We start from the raw sequence: 21,639 nt of genomic DNA on the forward strand, positions 1-21,639 counted from the left end.
TATCCTCAGTGGTCATGTTCCCTGCCACATCCAGTAAAGGATGGAGATTCTCCTTAGCCCTCCTCTTACCGTTAACATATTTGTAAAAAAAAGCTTTTGTTCTCTTTTACTCCAGTCTTGCCTTGCTGTTGGTTTTTATCATGGAGATAAAGCATCTCGTCCTTGTACTTTGCCTTCTGCTGTCCCCCCACTTCCCCCATCTGGTTAATTTGTGTCATTTGATCTGGTTCCAGGTCCTAGGCTGGAGCCCCAAGAGCAGCCCTTTCTGTCTGCCAAACCCAACAGGTTGTGCAAGAGTTTTGCCTCCCTCAGTGCAATGTTCATTGCCCGCTCCCCTTTGAGCTGAATATGGAGAGAGGTTACACATGCTGTGACAGCTTAACACTCCGTTCTGATTCACTTTCCACAACTCTTGCCAGGAGCTAATAGGAAATAAGTGAGAGCCTGTGATTTCTAGAGTAAAATGATGCTGGGATACACAAAATCAGAGGAATCTATAAAAACAGATACACATCCCAAGGCAATTTCAAAATAGTTAAGAAATACGATGCAAAATCTACTGTATTTTTATTGGCAGTGCCTGCAAGTACAGGAGGAACAACTGTCTTTGAGGTGATGGAACTAAATGAAACTACCATGCTAGAAACCTAGTGAAGAATAATGCAATAAAATGCCATACAACATAACTAGATTAAAAATCTCTCTTTGATTGTGATGTGGTGCAGTCAGTAACAGCAGAAAGACATACAAACTGAAGCTCTCCAGGAGGCATGGGAAAAGCCCTTGGAAGCCCAGACAGGACTAAAGGCTCCACTGAACCATGAGGGAAAAGAGGAGCACAGTGACCCTGCATTGCTCCTCTTGCTACCCACCACTGGGATCAGTGAGCGCTTCTCAGTTATCTTCTAGAGGAGGGGTTTGCAAGCATTTCAAACACAAAATTCTTTTACCTGGGCAGAGCCACATTCACGTTCCCTTTCCCCACTCCTGTAGCATTTAATATTTTCTTGCTCTGAGGGAGTTTGACAGAACTCAAGCACCTGCCACAATACTCTACAAGCCTTCATCCTGTGTTTTCTGCTGCATGCAGATGCTTTATAGGACAAAGTGTCCTGAGCAGGAACTAAAGCATGTAGGCAGCCCTTCTCAAGCTAGTGAGGCCCAGATACCCAAACAAAATCTTATAGTGCGGTTCTAAATGTGAAGAATTCCTCTGAAAAATCGGTGCGTGGTACTGTGGACTCAGTGTCAGGACACAGCTTGTTCAAAGGGCACTCGCAGATGGTCATGCTAGCAGTAATCCCCATTCATAAGGAATCATCAGAGCAGCAATTCTGGAAAACGGTACGAAAGAAAGTACCCGAGAGTACTCCAGTTTTTGATTTACCCAAATGGAGAGCTCGCTGCTTGGTGCCCAAACCTTCTGCATGAGTGGAATAGCACCCGTCCCCCAGCAACCTCAGGGCTGTGCGTGACACGCGAGCTCTGGCGCAGCGCTGATAAGGAGGTGTCTGAGCGCTGAGCTGGGTCTGACCGGGGGTGACTTTGCTGTGATCAGTGTCACAGATGTCCCCGTACTCACCCGCACGTCACCGTCCCCGGCTCACACCGCTGTGAAACGTTGCGGGGCGGCGCGGGGCTCGAGTTCAGCCTGACCTGCTCGCGCAGAAATCCTACAGGAGAAATAAGGAGAGAGCAGGGGTCACTGGTGTGCGCGGTGCCCGTGCTGCACGCAGCGCGGCACCTGGCAGCGCTGGGGCCGAGCAGCCAGCTGCGGGGCCAACCCCCGGTGCGGAACGGCGGCAGTGTGGCACCCGGCCCTACTTGGAGCTCAGTCGCCGTCACTCCCCCACAACGCTCCTTTCCTAAAGCGGCCCTACACGCGCGGTGCCAGCAGCATTTCCTTTCCCGGCCTCAGCGCGACCCGTGATGTTGCGGGATGGGAGCACCACCTCCTCCTGCGCTGGGACGGCTCCGCGGGGGGGGGGGGGGCCCTCCGGCAAATCGCAGCCTCGGGCTCGCAGGAGCCGTTCCCCGCAGCCGGGGCTCGGTGCCCCAGGGCTGCCCGCCGCGTCCCCGCCCGGGGGAGGGCAAGGCGCAGCTCAGCCCCCGCCTGCCCGCGCGGGGCGGCTCCGTCCGCAGAGCGTTCCCGCGGAGCCGGGCGGCAGCAGCATGGGGCTGGAGCTGTACCTGGACCTGCTCTCGCAGCCCTGCCGCTCCATCTACATCTTCGCCCGGAGCAACAACATCCCCTTCGAGTTCAAGCACGTGGAGCTCTTCAAAGGTGAGGAGGACGGGCTGGGCTGGGCGGCGGGGCCGGGGGGGGGTCGGAGCCTCGCGCTCAGCGCTTCTCTCTCGGCTCTTGGCAGACTCGGTGCTGGGGAAGAAGCCGGCGGCGGCGACGGCGAGCAGCGCGGAGCGGCCCCGCACAGGTGAGCTCCCGGGGCGGTGTGAGGGCCGCCCCCCGCGGCCTGCCGTTATTCCTGGCGGGCGGCGCGTGCTGCCGGCGGGTACAGGCCGTGCCCGGGCTGGCGGCGGCCCAGGCGGTAACACGAGCCCCGGGAGGAGGCCCGGGCGGCGGGGCACCGTGGGGCGGCGGGGCCGGGTGCTGGCGGCCCCAGGCCTGGTCTCGGATGTCCGTCGGGCTGTGCGTCGCTGCAGGTGTGTTCCCTTGGCCGCTATGGGATGGAGGAGGCTCCGCAGCACTGCCCCGATCCGCTGTGGGACAGCGCTGCCCTGCGTCCTCGCACTGCTCCATCCAGGGGCACCGCGTCACTGCAGGTTGCCCGGTGATGGAATCGCGGGAGCCGACCCCATGGGCTGTTCCAGATGGATGGAGATGAAAGGGTCCTCTCCCTGTAAGGGGAGTGAGGCAGCATCAGTGCTTAGGGATGCTCACAACCAACAGGAGGAAGCACGTGAAATCACAGAATGGTTGGAGTTGGAAGGGACCCCCAAAGGCACCAGGCCCCACTGCCTGCAGTGCACAGGGACACCCACAGCTCCATCAGTGCTCACAGCCCCGTGCCCTGACCTTGGGTGTCTGCGGGCATGGGGCACCACCACCTCTCTGGGCACCCTGTGCCAGTGCCTCACTGCCCTTAGTGTAAAAACTTCTTCCTTAGATCCAATCTAAATCTCCGTTCTTTTCATTTGAAGCAATTTCCCCTCGTCCACTCACAACAGACCCTGCTAAAGGGTCTGTCCCCTTCTTTCTTAAAGCCCCTTTCTTTAGATATACCGGAGGGCTGCTTTCCTCTCTCCCTGGAGCGTTCTCCTCTCCAGGCCGCACAGCCCTGGTTCTCTCAGCCTGTCCTCACAGGGAGGTGTTCCATCCATCATCTTTGTGACCCCCTCTGGACGCACTCCAACAGGTTCATGTCTCTTTTGTGCTGAGGACCCCACATCTGGACGCAGTACTCCAGGTGAGGTCTCACCAGCACAGAGCGGAGGGACAGGATTACCTCCCTCAACCATGCATCGTTTGATGCAGCTATCTGGAAGCTGGTGAAATACAGGAGCTAGTGGAGGTGGGAGATCACCTACTCACAGAGGTGTGCAGGGATGCAGTGCTCAGAGGAGACTTTTCTGGGGTTGTACCCTCTCAGTACGGGGTCCCATCCTGCCTGGGCAGCCATAAAACACGCCGCAGCTGAACCTGCTGCCAGCCTGCAAGCTCTGCTTGGCCTGTGGAGAGAGAAGGACAAGCTCATCAGGTGCTGTATGGCTTTAAGCATGCACGCTGCAGGCCCTCCTGAGCACAATGGTTGGGCCATGGAGCTCTTGTTCCCAGAGCTGTCTGATAGCCATGCTGCAGCTATTTTTGTGGATCCCCAAGGAATGTTCCTCCAGCCATTTCTAGCAAATTAGTCACAGTGACAGCGACTGTTCTGGGAACGGTGTACTTAGAAACATTCAGCTGTTCAGACTTGTCCAGCTGTAATAAGAAGACTATTGAATGTTTGCATATTGTATTTTCCAAGTAAATAGTTTGCTGTTCTTGTTGCTTAAGGTGAAGCATAGTACTTGGAAATCCTTGGCTGAAGAGATTATTAGGCAGGGATGTGATTGGCAAATGGAACTTTTTTTTCCCATTCCTTTTGTAGAATTTTGTCTCCTCTTGTCACCACCAGTAAATCTTCCCTACACGAGGTGTTCTTCCTGTGTGCAGCCTGTCCTTCCTTTTGACAGCTTACATTCTAATTAAAGTTATTCCTCAAAGCTCAACAACATGCACAGTGTGTATATATACACACATAAGTTTATACATATCTATCTATCTATATATACATGTATATGCCCTTGTGGGTATACTAATTACTATTACTAATTACACGGGATGCAACTGATGTTAAACAGAACTATAGGTCAAGGGAACGTCACAGGATTGACAAAGATGAGCCTCATAACTCTGAACAAAAAGATGAGCTCTGCTTGCTGGGAAAGGCGCAGTATTAAACTCTGCTGAACTACAAATACTGATCTCTATGTTAACGCAATAAACAACCAGCCCCACTGAAGCAACCTGGAGTTAGTCTTCATACCAAAGCTTTTATCAGTTTGCAGCTCAGAGGCAGAGTTTCTGCTCAGGCCTTTTTTGTCTGTATGAACCAAAGCAAATAAGATGTTCTCTGGGCTGCAGGTGCAGTCTCTGTAACAAGCGCTGACCTACTGTCAAACCTGCTGTAGTGCTGTGTTAGTCTCAGAAGAAATGTATGTTAATGATACGCTATGAAAACAGGCTGAAATCTGACTCAGGCTGCCCTGACCCACTGCTTACTTCTCATATCACTGTTTCTCAATTGCTTGCTACCCTGGATAATAAACAAACAGTAGATTGTAACAGCCAACCAGCTAGGTCCAAGAACTGACTGCTCATTATTTGTAAAAGCTACTGACTTGCAATTTTATGCTGCACTTTTTTCTAAAGACCACCTGAACTCGACACCCCTTGCCCAAGTTGTGCGTGGTGACCACCAGCCGCTGGAGCCCCTCTAAATGCACAGGGTCAAGCACCTTCCAGAGCAGCTCCTTGGCTAACAAGAGATGTACACAATTTTCCGTGGAGATTTTTGGTGATACAAATCATAGACAAAAGGTCCCTTGTACTTTGCCAACTGGCTTGATTTTCTAGGAGTGTTTTTGAACGTTCAAGTTTCTCAATTAATGGGCTTGTTACCTCACACTGTCAGGCTCTAATTCTTAAGAAACCTTTTATTCTGGCCTTTCGTATGCTGCTGCCTGCTTCTGCTCTGCACGTGGAACCTCTTACCCAGCTAAGCTTGAGGGCATTGTCACTGCAGGTGGCTAGAGACATCGCCTGCAGAAGTGGGTTTGAACCCCTTCAGACAGCAGGTGGATGTGAACCTTGTTCTCCAGTGAAGCTGCTTGTATTGGAATTTAAAAGCACTTCCCTAAGAAGAAGCAAAGTAGGGGCTAGTCAGCTAGAAATGAGAATAGGGCGGTAATGTTTGCTCTCTTTGGTTTGTCTCATGTGAAGTCAGTGCTGGGAAAGTAGACGCTTTGCTGTGTTCTGTAATTTGCAATGCAGGAATCTTGCTTTCTCCCACCCCTTCTCCCACAGCCAGCTGTAAATAAACTCAGTAGTCCAAAGACTTCTTATTGCTTGGAGACTATTTCACACTGTCCGTTAACGCAGACACTGCCACCACCTTCTGTATGGCAGCAAATAGTTCTTGGGGATGTAGAACATTGCTAGTTAACAGCACTTTTTTTTTTTTTCTGTTTGGATGAAAGGGATTTTTGTGTGAAAACTCCTGCTGGTCATACTGGTTTGATTTGAACAGGATTTGCGCCCTGGCATGTCTCTTTACAGAAAGCATTAAAGACAAACAAAGTAAACAAAGCCCTGAAATCTTTTCTTTTGTACAAGTTCATGGTCTTTTGTGCAATCCCATGGCATTTAACTGCTGACTCACAAGTTCAGTGCCTTCAGTGAGATACTGAAAACGTGATTAGATAGTCAGCTATTAATGCCTTCAAACTCCAAGTGACTGTGAAGTTTGAACTCTTCTATGGAATGGCTTCTTCCTCTTGTGTTTTCCTGACAGCTTCTCTGACCCTGGTGAACGTCCATGGTGGCAGCATGAATTACTTTGCAACTTCACTGTTATATGGCTGATACTCGCGTTTTTCCCATCCCAGCAAGAACTCTGGAATTATCCTCAGCTGCATGTCTGCTGAGGGATCAGCTCTGCTGACAACATTTGCTTTCTTTGGGAATGATTGATTTCCTCTGCTCTTTGGAGACAAACAAGGGAAAGATTCTGCTCCATGGGTCTTATAAGCCACACGGATTGTCTTTGATTAATTAGCCACTGCAGTGATCTCTGTGGGCACAAAGCTTTCTGTCATGACTCCATCCCAGCTAGAGTCAGCATGTTAACAAACTGGAGGAAAATGGCTTTGTTTTGCTGTTGTATGTTGGAAAAAGAGCAGGAATGGCAACCGTTTGCCCTCACTGGGGTGTTCTGCATGCAAACTCAGCCTTTCCAGGCCACACTTTGTGCTTGTCTTCATCTTAAGTCTTTTTTTCCCCCATTTCTGAAGTCATAGGGCACTCTGTTTTCAAGTCAAGTTAGTGTTTTCAGTACCAGTATCTTCATCATGTTTTCTAAATGCCTCACTGGGAATGATTTTTCAGAAAGTTTTGCAAGTATTGCTGGTACCAGTCAACCAACTGAATTCCTGTATCGAAACAAACTGCTCCATGCTGTGTGACATGCCTGTGCAGACTGCAGCCTATAGATGGCTTTTACACTGACTTTTCAATTTCAATTTCAGAATATGACATAGGAAAAAAAACAGCAGAGTTCACAGAATTTCCAGTTTGTTACAGGTATTTATGATTCACTGGCTGATACTCTTCTAACCTCTGACTTGTCTGTTCATGTTCTTAGGGCCATCAAATAGTGAAGGGGCTGGCAAAATCAGCCTCTTGAAGAAAGTACCGGCACTGAAGGACGGAGACTTCACCTTAGCAGAATGGTAAGAACTCAGTCCTCAGAGTTCCTTGGATACCGGTAATACGAATAGTGTTTAGGAGGTGTCATTCTCTCCGAATGACTCAGAACTGGCACTGAGCATTTATGAATAGGAAAGTTTAGTGATGTACTTTGACATTTCAGTTCCTTTGTTCTTGAAAAGTTAGATATCAGTATGAAAATTTATGATAAGCAGTTAAAGATATGCGTTATTTCAGGTGGACATGAACCATACTCAGAGATAAACAACTTGAAGTCATTAGAAAGTTGTTCCCTTGACAGGAACTTCTGTAGTTATGGATGTTCAGCTGGCCACTAGGTCTCTACATTTGCAAGCATTTTCTGCCTAAGGTGATGTTGCAAGTGCTTGCTTCCTTCATCACGTGCCTTATTTCTCAGTCTGAAGAGGTTAACATATTGTCAACTCATATGTACGTCCTGACTTAATGAAAATATAATTGTGATGATATTTTTGTATTTCAAATGTCTTGCCTTCAAAAGAGCACTGCAAAGACTGAAAAAGTCTCCACAAAGTTTCATACCTTATAACTTTATATACCTTATATATCTTGGTTATTTGTAATACCTCATTTACTCTATTTCCATTTTCTGTTTGAACTATCTTTCACAATGTAAACAAATCAGCTGGCTTAACTGATGTTCCTCTGAATGCACTTACCTCAAATTAGGGTTATAAACATATCTGGGAGTTTTTTAAAGTGTATAAAACACTAGGAAAACTACAGAGCTACTTTTATTTGTCTGACTTAGTTATAAAGGCCAAATTAACACCTGGAGAGATAAAACTCTGGTCTGAGGCAAAAGCATTCTGCAGCACTTCCTGACCTCTTTTTTGTCTCGTTAATGTCCGAGCAGCACTGCCATTCTGCTGTACCTGAGTCGAAAGTACAACACTCCTGACCACTGGTACCCATCAGACATAAAGAAACGGGCCCAGGTGGATGAATACCTCTCATGGCATCACGCTAACATCCGGGCTAATGCTCCTAAGACCATGTGGATCAAGGTAAGGAGACTGGATATTAAGATGAGAGTAAAATGATGTGTTCCTGGCTGAATACTGAACTCACTTAGTGCAGAAAGAGTTTGTCACAATGAAATAACAAATCTAGGGCATTCCTGGCTGAGAGGAGCTGTCAGAGGGAGAGCTATTTGCTCAACATCAGGATCTGGCAAAAATGGCTTTGGCCTTTTTGTGGTGGTTTTTGTTTTGTTTTGTTTTGTTGGGTTTTTGCTTGTTTGTTTGGTTTTTTTTTTCCTTAAAGTAGGTCTGATACAAAAGATTTCAAAGCCCCACGGACTTCTATTGCCTGGATTTGTGAACAAATATATAACAGATTGGGTATTGCCTCCAAGGGCCACCCCCTCCCTGCACAGCTGTGCAGAGTGTGCACATAGACGTTTTGCTTCTTTGGCAAGAGCGTGCTTTCCTGCTGGAAACTGAAAGGCTTGTGTTCTTCACACATCAGGTCTCTGTAGTCCCATCGGGGTGGAAATCCAGAAGGAGATTTCTGCTTCCGGAACACTTATATACTCCTCTGAAATGAGCTCAGGGATAGGTGGAATAGAGAAACAGAGAGAATGGCAGTATTTCTTTATTCAGTGTGGTCAAATCAACTTACATTTAGGTAAAATTAATGGAATCACCCTGAGGCAGAAAATCATTTAGTATCAGATGATTCTGCTGGACAACTCATCAGAAAGTGAAGGCAACTATCCTTAGAGAAGCCCAGGTACAAATACAGCCCAGCAAGCACAATTGTAACAGAGAATTTTAGATGAAATAAGGGTTGCCAGTAAGAAGATAAGAACTTCACTCTTCCTATGTAAAGTCCACCCTTGTTTATCCCTAACAAAACCTATCAGGACTCATTTAGATTTTTGATTTATTAACATTTGATTTTTTGGCAGGAGAGTCCAGAGGAGCAGCATAAGTATGAGTCAGATTCCTACAAACATCAGTTTCTTCAAGTCTCTGCAGACTCCAAGAGTCTCTCCAAGAGAAAGAAATCCATCTCATTGCTGCTAGTTAGATAACTCAAATACAGGAAGGTCATCAGAATAATTGAAAATTTGGAAACTTATAAAGCCACTGTGTAACAGAAGGTGCATTTGCTAGTTTTGTGAGAAGATAAACTGCCCTGAGATACAGAAAAAGAGATGCCATTTCATAATGGCTATACCCGGAGATCTCATCATTCATAATTGGAAACATTTAGGAAAAGATCTGGCCACGAATTTTCTGATGAAATAGACTCTAAATGTACTTGGCAAAAAAAGTGGTTTGGATTAGGCAATCATAACATGAATTTGTTGAATATACTAGCAGTAAGTAGAAAGTCTATCTACTCCCCCTCTGGAAATTTATCTCTTTTTTTTTTCCTGAAAATAAACTGTATTTCTTTAGTTGTCATAGATAGAGGTGGCATAGTTATGAAATGCTGGTGGCTCTGATGGTCTATACACCTCAGTGAATGGTGACAAATCTCACTGAAAGGCTGCTATACCCTGTGCCAGCAAGTCTTTGGAGACAGAGACTGTATTTATGATTGCTCTGCTGGAAACATTTCTAATGATATAAGGAATGATTCTTGGGAAGCCACAGAAAGAGTGATGTAAAAACGGCACTTACCCACTCTGCTCACCTGGCAGTTGCTCCTCTGCCAGCTTCGCTCCCTACCACAGCCACTACCATGACCTGCTGCTGTCACCCAATGGGACTGGCAGGTGCCTACCTCCAGCAGCCAGTTACACCGCACATGGATGCGTGCAGGCCGCCTGCCTACAAGTCTTGGCAGGCTGCTGAACCAGAGAACCTAGCAGCGGTGACTGCAGCAGAGATTTGTCTTCCCAGGAGCTGTTGCCCATTTTTCTTTTGTAACCCACTGAGATAGTGTGGGAAGACATAATGCCAGGCACAAAATGCTGCTGAATCTGTGGCTTCTTTTTGTGCCTAGCTACTTGTTAGCTGGAGTTACTGTTACTGTGGATCAGCCCTTTAGACTTTGCACGTGCCCTTTGTTCATGAGCTCTTTGGAACTGCAGCAGCCTATCAAGCTATAACGTCGTCCTCTCTTGCAGCTTTGCTGCGGAATCACTGGCAGTGATGAGTAGCTCATGAGGTACAACTTAATGACTACCACTAGATCCATGAGAAGACAGCTGACCATGCTCTACGCCCTTTCTCTCCTCAGGTGCTGATTCCCCTCTTCACCGGGCAACCGCTGCCATCAGAGAAGCTGCAGGAGGTTATGGAGGGGCTGTCCACTTCCCTGAAGCAATTTGAGGAGAGGTTTCTGCAGGACAAGGCTTTTATCGTCGGGAACGAGATTTCTTTGGCAGATCTTGTGGCCATTGTGGAGCTGATGCAAGTGAGTGCTGGACTGTAGTAATGAAGGCTCAGCACAAGGGAAAACAAGCTGCTGGGCAGGGAGGGATGCAGCATATGGTAACACTTCGTTAGGAGTAAGGGCATATCTCAGCACAGCTAAGACAATGAATAGAAGGCAGCAGTGGGTTCAGAAAATCAGTTGTTCTTTTAAAAGAAGAAACTGGCTGCAACAGGTCTCTTTTGGTTTTGTTCCCTAACAGTACGTGTTCCTGTTTCATCCTGACTTTATTTTTGACCTCTTGAGATAATGTATAAAACTTTATGAGCTCCTCCCCCGTCTTTCTCCTACCTGTACCCGCAGTTACATTTTTGATGCCCGTTGTCTTGGCAAAGAGTGGGTTGCTCAGTGCCTCACTGTTTGTTGCTCTCTCTGGCTTTCTGCAGCCTGTTGGAGTTGGTTGTGACATCTTTGAAGACAGGCCCAGGCTGATGGAGTGGCGCAGGCGGGTGGAGGAAGCTGTGGGGAAAGAGCTTTTCTTCCAAGCCCATGAGATGATCCTGAATATCAAAGAACTGAGCAACATTCAGATTGATCCACAGCTGAAAGAGCACCTGGCACCTGTGTTGATGAAGATGTTGAAATGAATTAACCTATGTTACTATTTTTTCTGCCCCTCCTTTTTTTTTTTTTTTTAACTTCTCTCATCTCCAGCTCTACACCTAACTGGAAAAAAACACTGTAATTCTTACACAGTACTGCAAGGTGTCCTCCCCAGCTTCACTAAGCCTTCCCTGCATCTTTGTGGGGTGGGAGCTGGGAAAGTTTTAAGACCTGAAACATTAAATTTATATGAAAGGCTGAGGCCCTATGGGTCACTTAACACATGCATCTGGGTTATATTTTAGTGTCACTCAGAAATGTTGGAGACATGAGTAGTAGTTCCTGAAAAATTTGAGCCAGCCTGCAAACTGGAACATCAGAGGACTGTCTAGGATGAGGATCATTGCTTTCATGTGTTTGTAACAGTTGTAGCTCCTTCTTAAGTGGCAAGCACAGCAGAGCATACCTGATCCTCACCTTCCCAGGGTATGTCTCTGCATAAATGAGTATGGAGCAAAATTACAGGTAGTCACTAAAGTAAAAAAAGACTTTTTATTTTCTTTTCTTATTTTTTTAATTTAATTTTCTTGTTGCTGGAGCATATTGCTTGGCCACCCATCTACATTCCATACTCCTGTTTGCCTTTAAGATCCTGTGAGAAGTTTCTTCACATTCGTCTACGACTGTGAATCACTGTAATTCTTTAATTTAACCACTGCTCTCCACTTTTCAGAGTTGGGTTTCTTAGGCATGTGGTCTGTCAGTACATGTGTGGAGGGGCAGTGCTTGGGAGATCTGTGTAGTAAAGACTGAGCAACTTCAAAAAGCTGAGGGTGGCCACAGCCTTCCAGTAATTGCCTACTTGAATCTTCTGTTGATATCATATAGGGAATACACTGAACAAATGCATTCACAGTGACTTCTGTAACGAGAATATGACTGCAATCGAGTTCTTTTTTTTTCTCTGTGGTAATAGTGCAATAGCAATCCACATTCCTCCTAGAACATGGAGAGGAGGAATAAATCTAGACGTGCTCTTCTGAGATTGTTTTGGATGGAAGTTCACCAAGTCACCCTGTGCAAGCTGAAGTAATAAGGGAGATTTTGTGGCGTTGAGCAACGTACGCATCACAATAAAAGGGCAGAGAGTTGTTTTGGAGCTTCAAGGCTCTTTTTCTTGGTTGTGTTATTTCTGATTAGTTGTAGCTCAAGTGGGAAACTGTTTTGTACTGCAGCACAATTTATGAAGCAAAATAAGCATTTCTAGTTTTTTCAGTTGAAAACAGCAAATAGTAAAGGATGCAGAGGCTGTTGGAGTATGTATGTCTGCATACTTCCATTCACATCTAGCCATTGCCCTTGAACCTTACCCTGAAATCTTTGTCCAGTAAATAATTTGGGAATTACGTCTCTCAGTAACTGAATAGCTTCTTCTCTTCACAGTACTAACATGTGTTGGCTACTCACATTTCCGCTGTTAAGTGCTATACAACTTTGTATGTTTTGGTGATTTTTCTTTAAAGTTTTACTTCTAGATATAGATTTAGTCCAGAACCTGGGGAGGTCTCTGAATTCCCCATCTGGAAAGAAAATCTCATTATTTACTTGAGCTTTCAGTAATAGAAAATTTCATTTTTATTTTCTCTATAAGGAAAAGAGACCTGACTGAAGGCTCCTTCTTTTTATGAACCAAACATGTTAGAAATAGGCATATGTGTATTCTGACCTTTCCTTTCTTCTCTTATTCCCCAAACATTTTCTGCTGAAGTTTATTCAGGGATATTGTCTACACTTGAGATAAATTTTAAACGGGAAGTGGCTGACCATTTGAGAACTTTGAGAGTGGAATTGCTAAGTGGCTGATGACACGCACAGATGCCTACAAATGGGAAAAAAATACCAGAATTTTCCAAAGGCTCAGCAAAATGGAGACTGCTTGCCGCTGTGCTGTCATCTCTCTCGGCTCATCCTCCTGCAAGCATTTCAGTTGCCAGCTCCAAGACAGAAACAATAAAACAAATGCCTTTATTTTAATAAAAGCTCTGGGATTCTGGCTTGGGCCCTGAGGCCATGGACAATTTGCCATTTGTGGTCAACCCTCAGGAGCAAAGGACAAAACGTATCATTAAAATGTTTGTGACAGCTCCTCATCCTGTTGTGATTGCTGACTTTTGATACTTTCTCTTTTTGCTCCTTTTCTCTTGGGAGGCCTTCTGAAATGTTGGTCTCTTGTCATGTATTTTTAGGTGGTGGGGTTTTATTTTGGCTTTGGAATTTATTTGGAAGAGATTTTTAATATATTGAAAAGGAATGAGAAATAGAAAAATGGATCCCAAAGGGCACCTTACACTGGATCAGTGGTTCCCTGCAGTCAGGCCGTGGGCTTGTGCCTGGGGTTTGCAGTGTGGCTGAATCCCCTCAGTGCCTTTGTTTCAGTAGCAAACTCAGTTCTTATCATATGCTGATGGGGAGAGCTTGGGTACAGTCTCTTTGGCTTCTCAGTGGGGAAGTCCTAAAATCCTCCCTGCTGTATCCTTGCCATGCAGCAATATGAGGTTTCCCCACCCCTTCCAGAAAGCACAGTTATTATAGAAAAGTAAACACTGTGCAGAAAAACACCACGTAGGCAGTGTAGCACTATGTGAATTGAGCCACTGTGTGGCTCAAGATCATCTCTTCTATTTACAAGATTATATCTTTCTGTAATTTTGCTTTGGAATCTAACAGCTTTCCTGGGTTATTTCTGCTGCTTTCCTGGGTTTTAAGGGAGCTTCTGCACCTCACAGCAAACAGCCGTCCCCTGCCTGTTCTGTCTCACTTCACAATCACTCTCCTAGAAATCTGCAGCCTGGCTGCTGGCTGGCTTACATGTGCCGCTCCTCCTGCCAGTATTGTCCTCACTGGCAGCAGTGAAGGCCAAACAATTCCCCCAGCAAAGCCAGCAGCTCCATCCCTTTTCACTGAATCTGTCGGTTAACTGTGGAAAACAAAAAAATCACATTATACAGGGCCAGTCTTCACAACAGTGCTGTACCTTAAGCAAGATGACGTATTCATCTAGCTGCTTCCTAATGCCTTTCGCTGTAAATCAGAGCAAGTAGCACACCCTGCACAGTAGCTCAGCTTCCGAGAAACCTGATCCACAGAGGAGACCGCAGCTGCGAGCCAGTGCCCGGTGGCACTCCTGCCAGCTTTGGCACCCAAATGCAACTGGAGAAGCTGGGGCAGGAATCATTCATATGGGACAAAACAATAAGCCTCCCTGCTTGCCTTTTAATTTCTTGCGGTGCCAGCTGTTCTAGAGCATCATCTCCCTTCCCTTGGTGGACCCTTCCTGCCCCAAACGCGGCTGATGCACCGGGAGCGGAATAGAAAGGCCCGGTGCCCGCCCGCGGCTCGCAGCGATCCCGAGGGGCAGGAGGAGAGGAGGGCCGGAGCGGGGCCGGGCGGAGCGGGAGGAGGCGCCGGGCAGCGGGGCGCTGAGGCTGGCAGGAGGCGGCCATGCCGTTCGTGGAGCTGGAGACCAGCCTGCCGGCAGAGCGGCTGCCGCCGGGGCTGCCGCTGAAGCTGTGCGAAGCCACCGCCGCCATCCTGGGCAAACCCGCCGAGGTGAGCGCGGGGCCGGGGGCGGCGGGGCGGGAGGCGGCGGGGACACCGTGACCGTGACCGCGCGTGTGCCGGCAGCGGGTGAACGTGACGGTGCGCAGCGGGATGCCCATGGTGCTGGCGGGCTCGGCCGAGCCCTGCGCACAGCTGCTCGTCTCCTCCATCGGCGTGGTGGGCTCGGCGGAGCAGAACCAGGGGCACAGTGCCCGCTTCTTCGACTTCCTGACGGCGGAGCTGGGCCTCGGCCCCGAGAGGTGAGTGCGGCCCGGCCCGGCCCGGGAGGGCTGCGGGGTCCGGCTGCGGGCAGCCGCTGGGGGGCGGTGTGGGTTCCGCGTGCCCAGAGCTAGGCTGCCCGCGTGAAGTGCTGCCCGAGGCTGAGTCCAGGGCGGCTCTACTTTAGGTCTGGCTAAAAACATGGCTGGGCCACTCACCGAGCAGCGTGGGGACCGCTGCTCTCTGAACGTGAGTGACTCCAGTTGGGATGACCGGTGCAAACCCAGAGCAAATGGGCCTTCCTGAAGGTAAGCCGTGTCCCCTCTGCCCCTCGTCTCTGTCTCCACTAGTAATGACGTTCCCTGCCCTTGGGCTGCTGTCAGGATAAGTACCCAACTGGGTGACGAGATGCCTGGGCGCTGCTGAAATCTCTCTCGCGGGCAGTGCTGAAGTTCATTCTGCTTTGGGGTTTGTGCAGATGAGCTCTGCCACCTGTTTGTACCCTGCCCACACGCAGCTTGTCTCTGCTTCTGTTCAATTAACACCATGGTGTGAGCCAGCCAGAGGCTTAGGGAAGATTTTCTAGTTTGTTGCAAACTGGGCAGGGATTATAATTAATTCTAAAATAATATTTTTTTCTGTCCGCCACATTTTTGCTCTTATACCCAACAAGGATTGTCATTCGCTTTTACCCGCTGGAGCCCTGGCAGATTGGCAAGAACAGAACAGTCATGACTTTCCTGTGATCCCTCGAGCGGCCGTTTGGAACAAAGCAGTGATGAAGACAACCCAGAGATGACCTGCTCCGTCTACCTTGATTCCTCTTAGATCAGCTCTGATAGTTCTGCACCTTCACCTGTCTGATTCTCTTCTGCTTTTGGACCCTGTGCATATAAAGAGTGGGGCAGTCAGCTGTACTGTTATAATTAAAGTAATTCAGTCTTTGTCTCAAGCTTTCCTTGTAGCATAAAGGCTCTGCAGCTTCCTAAGCCATTGGCAATCTGGAGATGGCCATACTTAACGGGCTGAGACACAGCTCTCGCAGAAGTCCAGAACATATTTGACTTTACTGAGAACTGCAGAGGTTCTCCATTTTATCCAGATTACCTCATACTTTGCAATGCAGAAAGATCCTCCTTTCTGTTTCTCTGTGGCAAGAGGTGGCTCCCAGGCTGGCTGAGGAGAACTGGAAGTATTCCTTCAAATTATTCTGTTTTCAGGCTCCCAGAAAGCCCTTCCTGGAAAGAGAGGTGATTGCTGGGAGACAAGCTTATGCATTTATTTCATTGTTTATTTAAGGCACATGTCTGATTTTATGCTCTGTGGTCTAGCGTTGCCAGCCGCAGGTGGCTGCTCCCACAAAGTTTTGTTTGCCCACAAAATCTTTGTGGCTGGATGTTGGCGTGTCAGTGGCTGTGTTGAAGAGGGAGGTGCTTGTGAAGAGCTGCACTATGCCACAGGAGAATGTTGTGAAGGTTCTGCCTCTGCTACCTTTAATCCCTGTTGCTTACCCTCATGTTGAAAATAGTTTTCATTTCCTCGCTGTTACAGGGAGTTTATGGAAGAGACAGTCATCTCATTGTGTCCTGTGGCTGTTTTCAGCTCACTGCCCTCTGCAGAGGGGCTGCTGTAGTCATCCACAAGCGACTTAGCACACAGGCAGCATTATGCATATTGCACTCAGAACCTTACAACTTCTGTTGCTGTTGCACTTCACTCTGAAGTGTTTTGGATTTTAGGACCTATATGCTCCATCACTTTATAACTGGAATGTACGTGGTACTTTATTAAAAGCACAGTAACGTTATCTCAGCCTTCCACTGAAAATGAAAACATGCATTGGCTTCCCCTCCACTTTGTGGCTTTGTCAGGTGCCAGGCACAGAAGCACAGAGGAGCTAATCACATGCCCTTGAAATGTAGAGGTCCATGAAACACAAGTCTGAAGAGTCTCCATTCCTTTGTAATCCTGATTAGATTCTTGTTTGTTTATGTCTTGAGCTCTCAAGCTAGTTGAAAATATCCCTTCTAATTATCACTTGAAGTTGGTTATTCCTTATGCAGCATAAATACCTTCTGTTTGCAAAATCCCCCTTCAGGGGGAGCCACACTATCTGATTAATAAAATGTATCAAAACCTCTTTTGATGAGTGTCAGTTTATTGGCTCCTAACCTGGCTTTCTTTCTTAGCTCTCAGTGCTTGGTGACAGAGATGCTGGCTGCACGGGTCTCTGCCTTTTCTCAGATCTCCAGCTGAGTGCTTCTGAAACTAGGTAATAAACAGGTGAACTGATCACGGTACACAGGTAACTCAAATGGACTTTGTTGCAGGGAAGAAGGTGGACAGCCCTGTTTTGCCAGGGAGATACAAGGGGGCTTGACCTATTTGAGTGAATATCCTGACATGCAGAAAATAAAATAGCTTTAATCCTGCTTTGCAAACTGTTCGTTTCCTAGAGGTACCTCTGTGCCAAGAAGGAGCAGCAGTCTTTTATTTCCACTACAGAAACCTGTTCTGACCTGTGCCGCAGCTCTGGTTCTTTTTCACAATGTTGGCCACTGCTGGGCTAATTTCAGATTAGGTTAGTGCGTTATTTTAGGGCTTGAGGATACCCTGAAGGGGTTTTGTGGTTTCCTTAAACTTGCCCTGGAGCACTCAGGCAGAAACTAACAGAAACAGGAAACATTTTCTCACATCTTTGTTACTTATGTTTTGTAGGTGGGAGTCAAACAGATGCACCATCCTAAACCTCGTGCTCAAAAATAACCATACAAAGTCCTCTTTGCCTGAATGCTACATGCAGATTGTTCTGCTTCGATGGGATGGGGCCTGCTCCCTATTGGTTTGTTTGAGGGCTCTGTGTCTGTGTTTACACACTCAAAGGTAATGACCTGAATATGAGGCCTGTGTAACCACTGCCTAGCTTTGAAGGAAGCACAACCTCTATTTACACAAGGCTGAGGACTGGTGAAACCCCAAGCAAACTAAAGGGCAGTGCTGTCAGAAAACTATTACAAAACCATGATCCCTTTGGGAATTGCTCTGCGGGCACAATGCTGTGGTGCAGCAGTGTATGTGGATGGCAGCCTTGTTCTTCGTTCTGAGCAATCATTTTCTCCCACAAACCAGAGTTCATGCATTCAAGACTAGGAGAATTATTCTTTATAGTATTAGGATCTCCCTAGAATACCAACTGCCCGCTTGCATTTTGGGCTGATTTCCAAACTCCTGCACTGGCCCCGTGCCCTGCAAGTAACGCACCTTACGAGGCCGCATCACCTTCCCGCCCTGAGGCACCCCAGCCCCGCCCCGCCCCGCCCCCTCTCCGCTCTCCCATTGGTTGTCTGAGGAAAACCTGTCCAGCCAATGAGCGTCCGCCTTATTGACGACGGGCTCCGGGGCCCTGAGGGAGGTTGCCGTGGAGACTGTCGGTGAGGTCGCGTCTCCGGGGAACCGCTTTTCGCCTGGAGGAGCTCGCTTCTCTGGGAGCCCCGTGTTGTCCCTTCTGTGCCGGTAGCCTAGGGGCGGCCCCACCAGGTGAGTGTTCTGTCCGCTGCAGCCCCACGGAGGGGCCGCCGTTTGGCCCTGCCCAATCCACCGTGAGGGCGGTGTGTGCCTGGCGCGGCGTGGCCTCTCCCGCCCTTCTCTGAGGCCGCTGTCAGAGGCAGGCGTGGGCTCCTGCCCGGCCCCGGCCACCTCCTGTGAACCTGGCAAGCAGTGAGGGGGGTGTGCCCGTTCCTTTTTGCGGAAAGTTACCGCGTTTCGGTCACAGCGGCTTTCGCTTAAATGCGGTGAAAACGGTATTTAAAACAGTAGCAGCAGCACAAAGCACCAAAACCCAGGTATTTCGTGTTTCTTAAAAAAACGTGTATGTTTGCCGCGTGTAGTTCCAAGTATAGCAACAAGCAGGAAAAAAAGCCAGGGAAGCCCAGGCCACTCCCTTTGTTTCTGGTTTTGAAGTAGAGAATCACACAATAGCTGTCACATATAATCAGCACAGGAGCTGCCATCTCACGTTTTTACCTATGTTTTAACCTTCTGAGGGAAAAGGGAGATACGATTTTAAAGTCAAGAGGCTTTAATGGGTGTTTTTACCTTTTTGTGATGTGCTCACCAGTAATAACTACGCCTAACTGATGTTGCTGTGTTGTGCTGGCATTCTGTACAATTACAAACTTAATTCCGAGATATTACAACATGAACTTATACCAATCTATCCATATCTGTTCCAAGATTCATGCTTAAGTGAAGAGTAGATCTAAAATTTCCCCTGCCTTTTCTATGCTTGTCATCTCCTTGGCACTGCAGGCATGGAAGTGAACTGCTGCTAACAGTCTCTCTCCTGTTGACTTCCTCTACAGCCTTGAAGGAGACCATGTGGATTCAGCAAAAGCCTTGAGCACATTTTTGGAGATAGGCATATTTGTAAGTGAGCTTTAAAAACCCTCAATTTAAAGACTTAATTGAAGTGGGGTTGCATAGCTTTGTTTATTTAGATGTCATTAAACATCTGCACTTTCTGCTGAAATCTCTGGTGTTCGATATTTTGGAAAAGATGCCATTAATTTCTGTGCATATATTGTCTCTGTATGCAGAATAAACAAGGACTCCCTGTCTTGAAAGAGATCTGATTTTTAGTAATGTTCAGTGAGTGACTTAAAGAGAAAAATGCTTAATTGCTGTGCAGTTATCAGTCTAATTTAGCTGCAAGTAAATAGTGCCTGGGCAAACAAAGTATTGCTGCTGAACAGATGAAGTGAGTGTAAAAGTGCTGTTTTCTCTACAAGCAGAACTAATAATGGTGATGTATGAATTCATTCACTTTATAGTTCATAACTCCCACTGCTGTGGTTAATTTTGGAATTATTCTTTTCTTATCGTGTTCTCCAAAATTAAAGACTGTTTTTAGCCTGTTTTGCATGTGTCATCTTTCGCTTTTAGTTGATGGGAAGGTTTTATCACATAACAGTGAAGCCGTACAGAACTCTTGTGCTCTTGCTTTTATTAACGTGTTTCAAGCAGCTAATAGAATATAAATTTGGGTTTAATTATGTTGAAAAATGACTTACAGGTTACAAATGTGAATATTCTCTTTTAAGCTTTTTATCAGTGGTAGAAAGACTGAAAATATTAGCAACTCTCCTTCAGAAGGGAGAACTGCTAATTAGCAAAAGTTCAATTTCTTCTGTTTGCATACGTTTGCTAGACCCAAGTACATATGGAGTAGCTGTAACTTGCTTTCCATCAGAGGTGATAGATGGTCTGTAGGTGATCCATGTGCTCAAAGACACAACTGTCTTGTTGTTATGAACACTGTTTCTGTTCTAACCGGTTAGCAGTAATAAAAACACTTTAAATTGGAAGAATTTCCAGGGCTGGGTAGTGTGTTGAGTAATGACCAACCACTGTGGTCTGCTGTGAAGTCAGTCTGATTTAGATGGCTTTTCCACTTTTTCCTTTAGTGTTCCAGAAAGCGTGATGCTCACTGGTATTTTCAGACTTGAGAGAGCACTCTGGTTTGTGCTATAGATAAAAGCAGGAAAACTTGGATGATTTTTTTTTTTTTTTTTAAAGTAATGGAAGATAAACCTCATAGGCTGTAATGATTCGTGCTCATATAATACCAGTGTGTTCAGGAAGCTTTATTGTTTTTAGCCTTTGTCATTACAGGGAATCACATTTTAATGCTGTTAAAGTAATGTCAAGTATGTTCATTAAATGTTGTACCTTACAGCTGTAGCTACACTGCCTGTACTTGCAGTGTCCTCACCCCCAGTACTACTATCTTGAAAGCCATCCTGAAGAAATACAAGTGCTTAACTTTGTATTTTATGCTTTGTCCCTAGTTAAAATTCACAATAGTATTGTTCTTATGTGGTAGGGCAATTTGTCTCTTGGCAGTAATGATGATGTAAGACAATTTATTGGTACTTGGTTAAAGTATATATTTTTATTTCTGAATACTTACCTTATGGTCAGAATAAATGTTCTAATCCTGTTTGCTTTCCAGACCTGTTTGCATTTAGCCCTCCCTCCTAACCCTGGAGAACGACAGTGAATATTTATGAACATGGTAAGGATTTACAGTGTGTGAGATGTTTTGGTAGAATAAAATTGAAAATTTCCCCTCTCCCTAGGACTTCGAATAAATTGGCATCATCAGAATGTTGGTTTTGGAGCAATACTGGAGCAGCTATTGGTAGACTTAAAATTTTGAAAAAACTTATTGCACGTGCACGTTCTAGAGAAAGTTGCTTGCAAGATGCTTGGAATTCTAACTGTTGTAATCGCTGACCTTGAGGGGAAAAATTGCTTTGCCATATTATAATTAGCAATTAATGATGCCTAAATTCACTGCAGCTCTTCTTAGAGACTTCACAATATAGGAATATACAATATATATTTGCCAAGTAAAGTTTAAAAAAAAAAAAAAACAGTTTGCAAGATAAACTGAGATGTGTTAAACATAACAGTTCTTGTGACATCTCAACTGTCATTGTAGATTCGAATCGCTGCACTGAATGCAAGCTCCACAATTGAGGATGACTATGAAGGCACCTTCAAAAGTCATAAGACACAGACAAAAGAAGCACAAGTAAGTAAATCCAGAATTTTCTTAATAGATATGATTGATGGGAATTTTGTCCTCTCTCGTTACAGAGATTGGTCATCAGTAATTTTTTGTTTTTAAGAAAGTTGTGTTACTGTCTTATCTATTGAATCTTTAAACCACAGGAAGCAGAAGCTTTTGCTTTGTACCACAAAGCTTTGGACCTTCAGAAGCATGACCGATTTGAAGAGTCTGCCAAAGCTTATCATGAGCTGCTTGAGATTCGACTTCTGCGAGAGGTCAGTGATCCTTA

General features: G+C 46.4%; 3 protein-coding genes and 1 long non-coding RNA gene across 10 annotated transcripts in view; 3 read left to right on the forward strand and 1 right to left on the reverse strand.

Moving 5' to 3' along the window:
* Positions 1-2,326, reverse strand: part of LOC110406245 — a 12,107-nt gene extending 9,781 nt beyond the window's left edge. The window contains exons 1-2 of the long non-coding RNA XR_002443363.1: positions 2,191-2,326; positions 1,583-1,673 (exon numbers count right to left, since the gene is read on the reverse strand). This is a non-coding gene — a long non-coding RNA (uncharacterized LOC110406245). The remainder of the gene's footprint in view (positions 1-1,582; positions 1,674-2,190) is intronic.
* Positions 2,079-13,107, forward strand: LOC110406240 (glutathione S-transferase theta-1). 3 transcript variants are annotated; one of them, XM_021412468.1, is made up of 6 exons: positions 2,079-2,284; positions 2,370-2,432; positions 6,921-7,008; positions 7,881-8,031; positions 10,220-10,396; positions 10,801-13,107. In XM_021412468.1, exons 1-6 carry the CDS (start codon positions 2,173-2,175, stop codon positions 10,999-11,001), a joined length of 792 nt encoding a protein of 263 aa, XP_021268143.1. In that variant the 5' UTR covers positions 2,079-2,172; the 3' UTR covers positions 11,002-13,107. The 3 variants fall into 3 exon arrangements, with proteins under 3 accessions (XP_021268143.1, XP_021268144.1, XP_021268142.1); XM_021412469.1 differs by lacking the exons at positions 2,079-2,284; positions 2,370-2,432 and adding an exon at positions 2,440-2,661; XM_021412467.1 differs by lacking the exons at positions 2,079-2,284; positions 2,370-2,432 and adding an exon at positions 2,669-2,858.
* DDT (D-dopachrome tautomerase) lies at positions 14,106-16,919 on the forward strand. Of its 2 annotated transcripts, XR_002443362.1 has the most exons (4): positions 14,106-14,566; positions 14,642-14,817; positions 14,964-15,084; positions 15,450-16,919. XR_002443362.1 is itself a non-coding variant. In XM_021412471.1 (3 exons), the coding sequence occupies exons 1-3, from the start codon at positions 14,459-14,461 to the stop codon at positions 15,520-15,522; spliced, it is 357 nt and encodes a 118-aa protein (XP_021268146.1). In that variant the 5' UTR covers positions 14,115-14,458; the 3' UTR covers positions 15,523-16,919. The 2 variants fall into 2 exon arrangements, 1 of the variants encoding a protein (XP_021268146.1); XM_021412471.1 differs by lacking the exon at positions 14,964-15,084 and having other exon boundaries at positions 14,115-14,566.
* CABIN1 (calcineurin binding protein 1) overlaps positions 18,146-21,639 on the forward strand; it is a 96,256-nt gene continuing 92,762 nt past the window's right edge. For all 4 annotated transcript variants that reach the window (XM_021412474.1, XM_021412476.1, XM_021412475.1 and 1 more), the window contains exons 1-5: positions 18,146-18,313; positions 19,138-19,201; positions 20,787-20,849; positions 21,279-21,371; positions 21,512-21,625. In XM_021412474.1, the coding sequence (XP_021268149.1) occupies positions 20,841-20,849; positions 21,279-21,371; positions 21,512-21,625 (216 nt within the window). In that variant the 5' untranslated portion in view covers positions 18,146-18,313; positions 19,138-19,201; positions 20,787-20,840. The remainder of the gene's footprint in view (positions 18,314-19,137; positions 19,202-20,786; positions 20,850-21,278; positions 21,372-21,511; positions 21,626-21,639) is intronic.

The sequence above is a fragment of the Numida meleagris genome, chromosome 14 (assembly GCF_002078875.1).
Source record: "Numida meleagris isolate 19003 breed g44 Domestic line chromosome 14, NumMel1.0, whole genome shotgun sequence".
Classification (NCBI taxonomy): Eukaryota; Metazoa; Chordata; class Aves; order Galliformes; family Numididae; genus Numida; species Numida meleagris.

Excerpts from the sequence above, each read along its gene's own strand:
- LOC110406240 (XM_021412467.1), top strand. The coding sequence starts at position 2,681 with ATGGGATGGAGGAGGCTCCGCAGCACTGCCCCGATCCGCTGTGGGACA. Across the intron at positions 8,032-10,219 it reads CTAAGACCATGTGGATCAAG|GTGCTGATTCCCCTCTTCAC; the intron begins GTAAGGAGACTG and ends TTCTCTCCTCAG. Across the intron at positions 10,397-10,800 it reads CCATTGTGGAGCTGATGCAA|CCTGTTGGAGTTGGTTGTGA; the intron begins GTGAGTGCTGGA and ends GGCTTTCTGCAG.
- DDT (XM_021412471.1), top strand. The coding sequence starts at position 14,459 with ATGCCGTTCGTGGAGCTGGAGACCAGCCTGCCGGCAGAGCGGCTGCCG. Across the intron at positions 14,567-14,641 it reads TCCTGGGCAAACCCGCCGAG|CGGGTGAACGTGACGGTGCG; the intron begins GTGAGCGCGGGG and ends GTGTGCCGGCAG. Across the intron at positions 14,818-15,449 it reads CTGGGCCTCGGCCCCGAGAG|GATTGTCATTCGCTTTTACC; the intron begins GTGAGTGCGGCC and ends ATACCCAACAAG.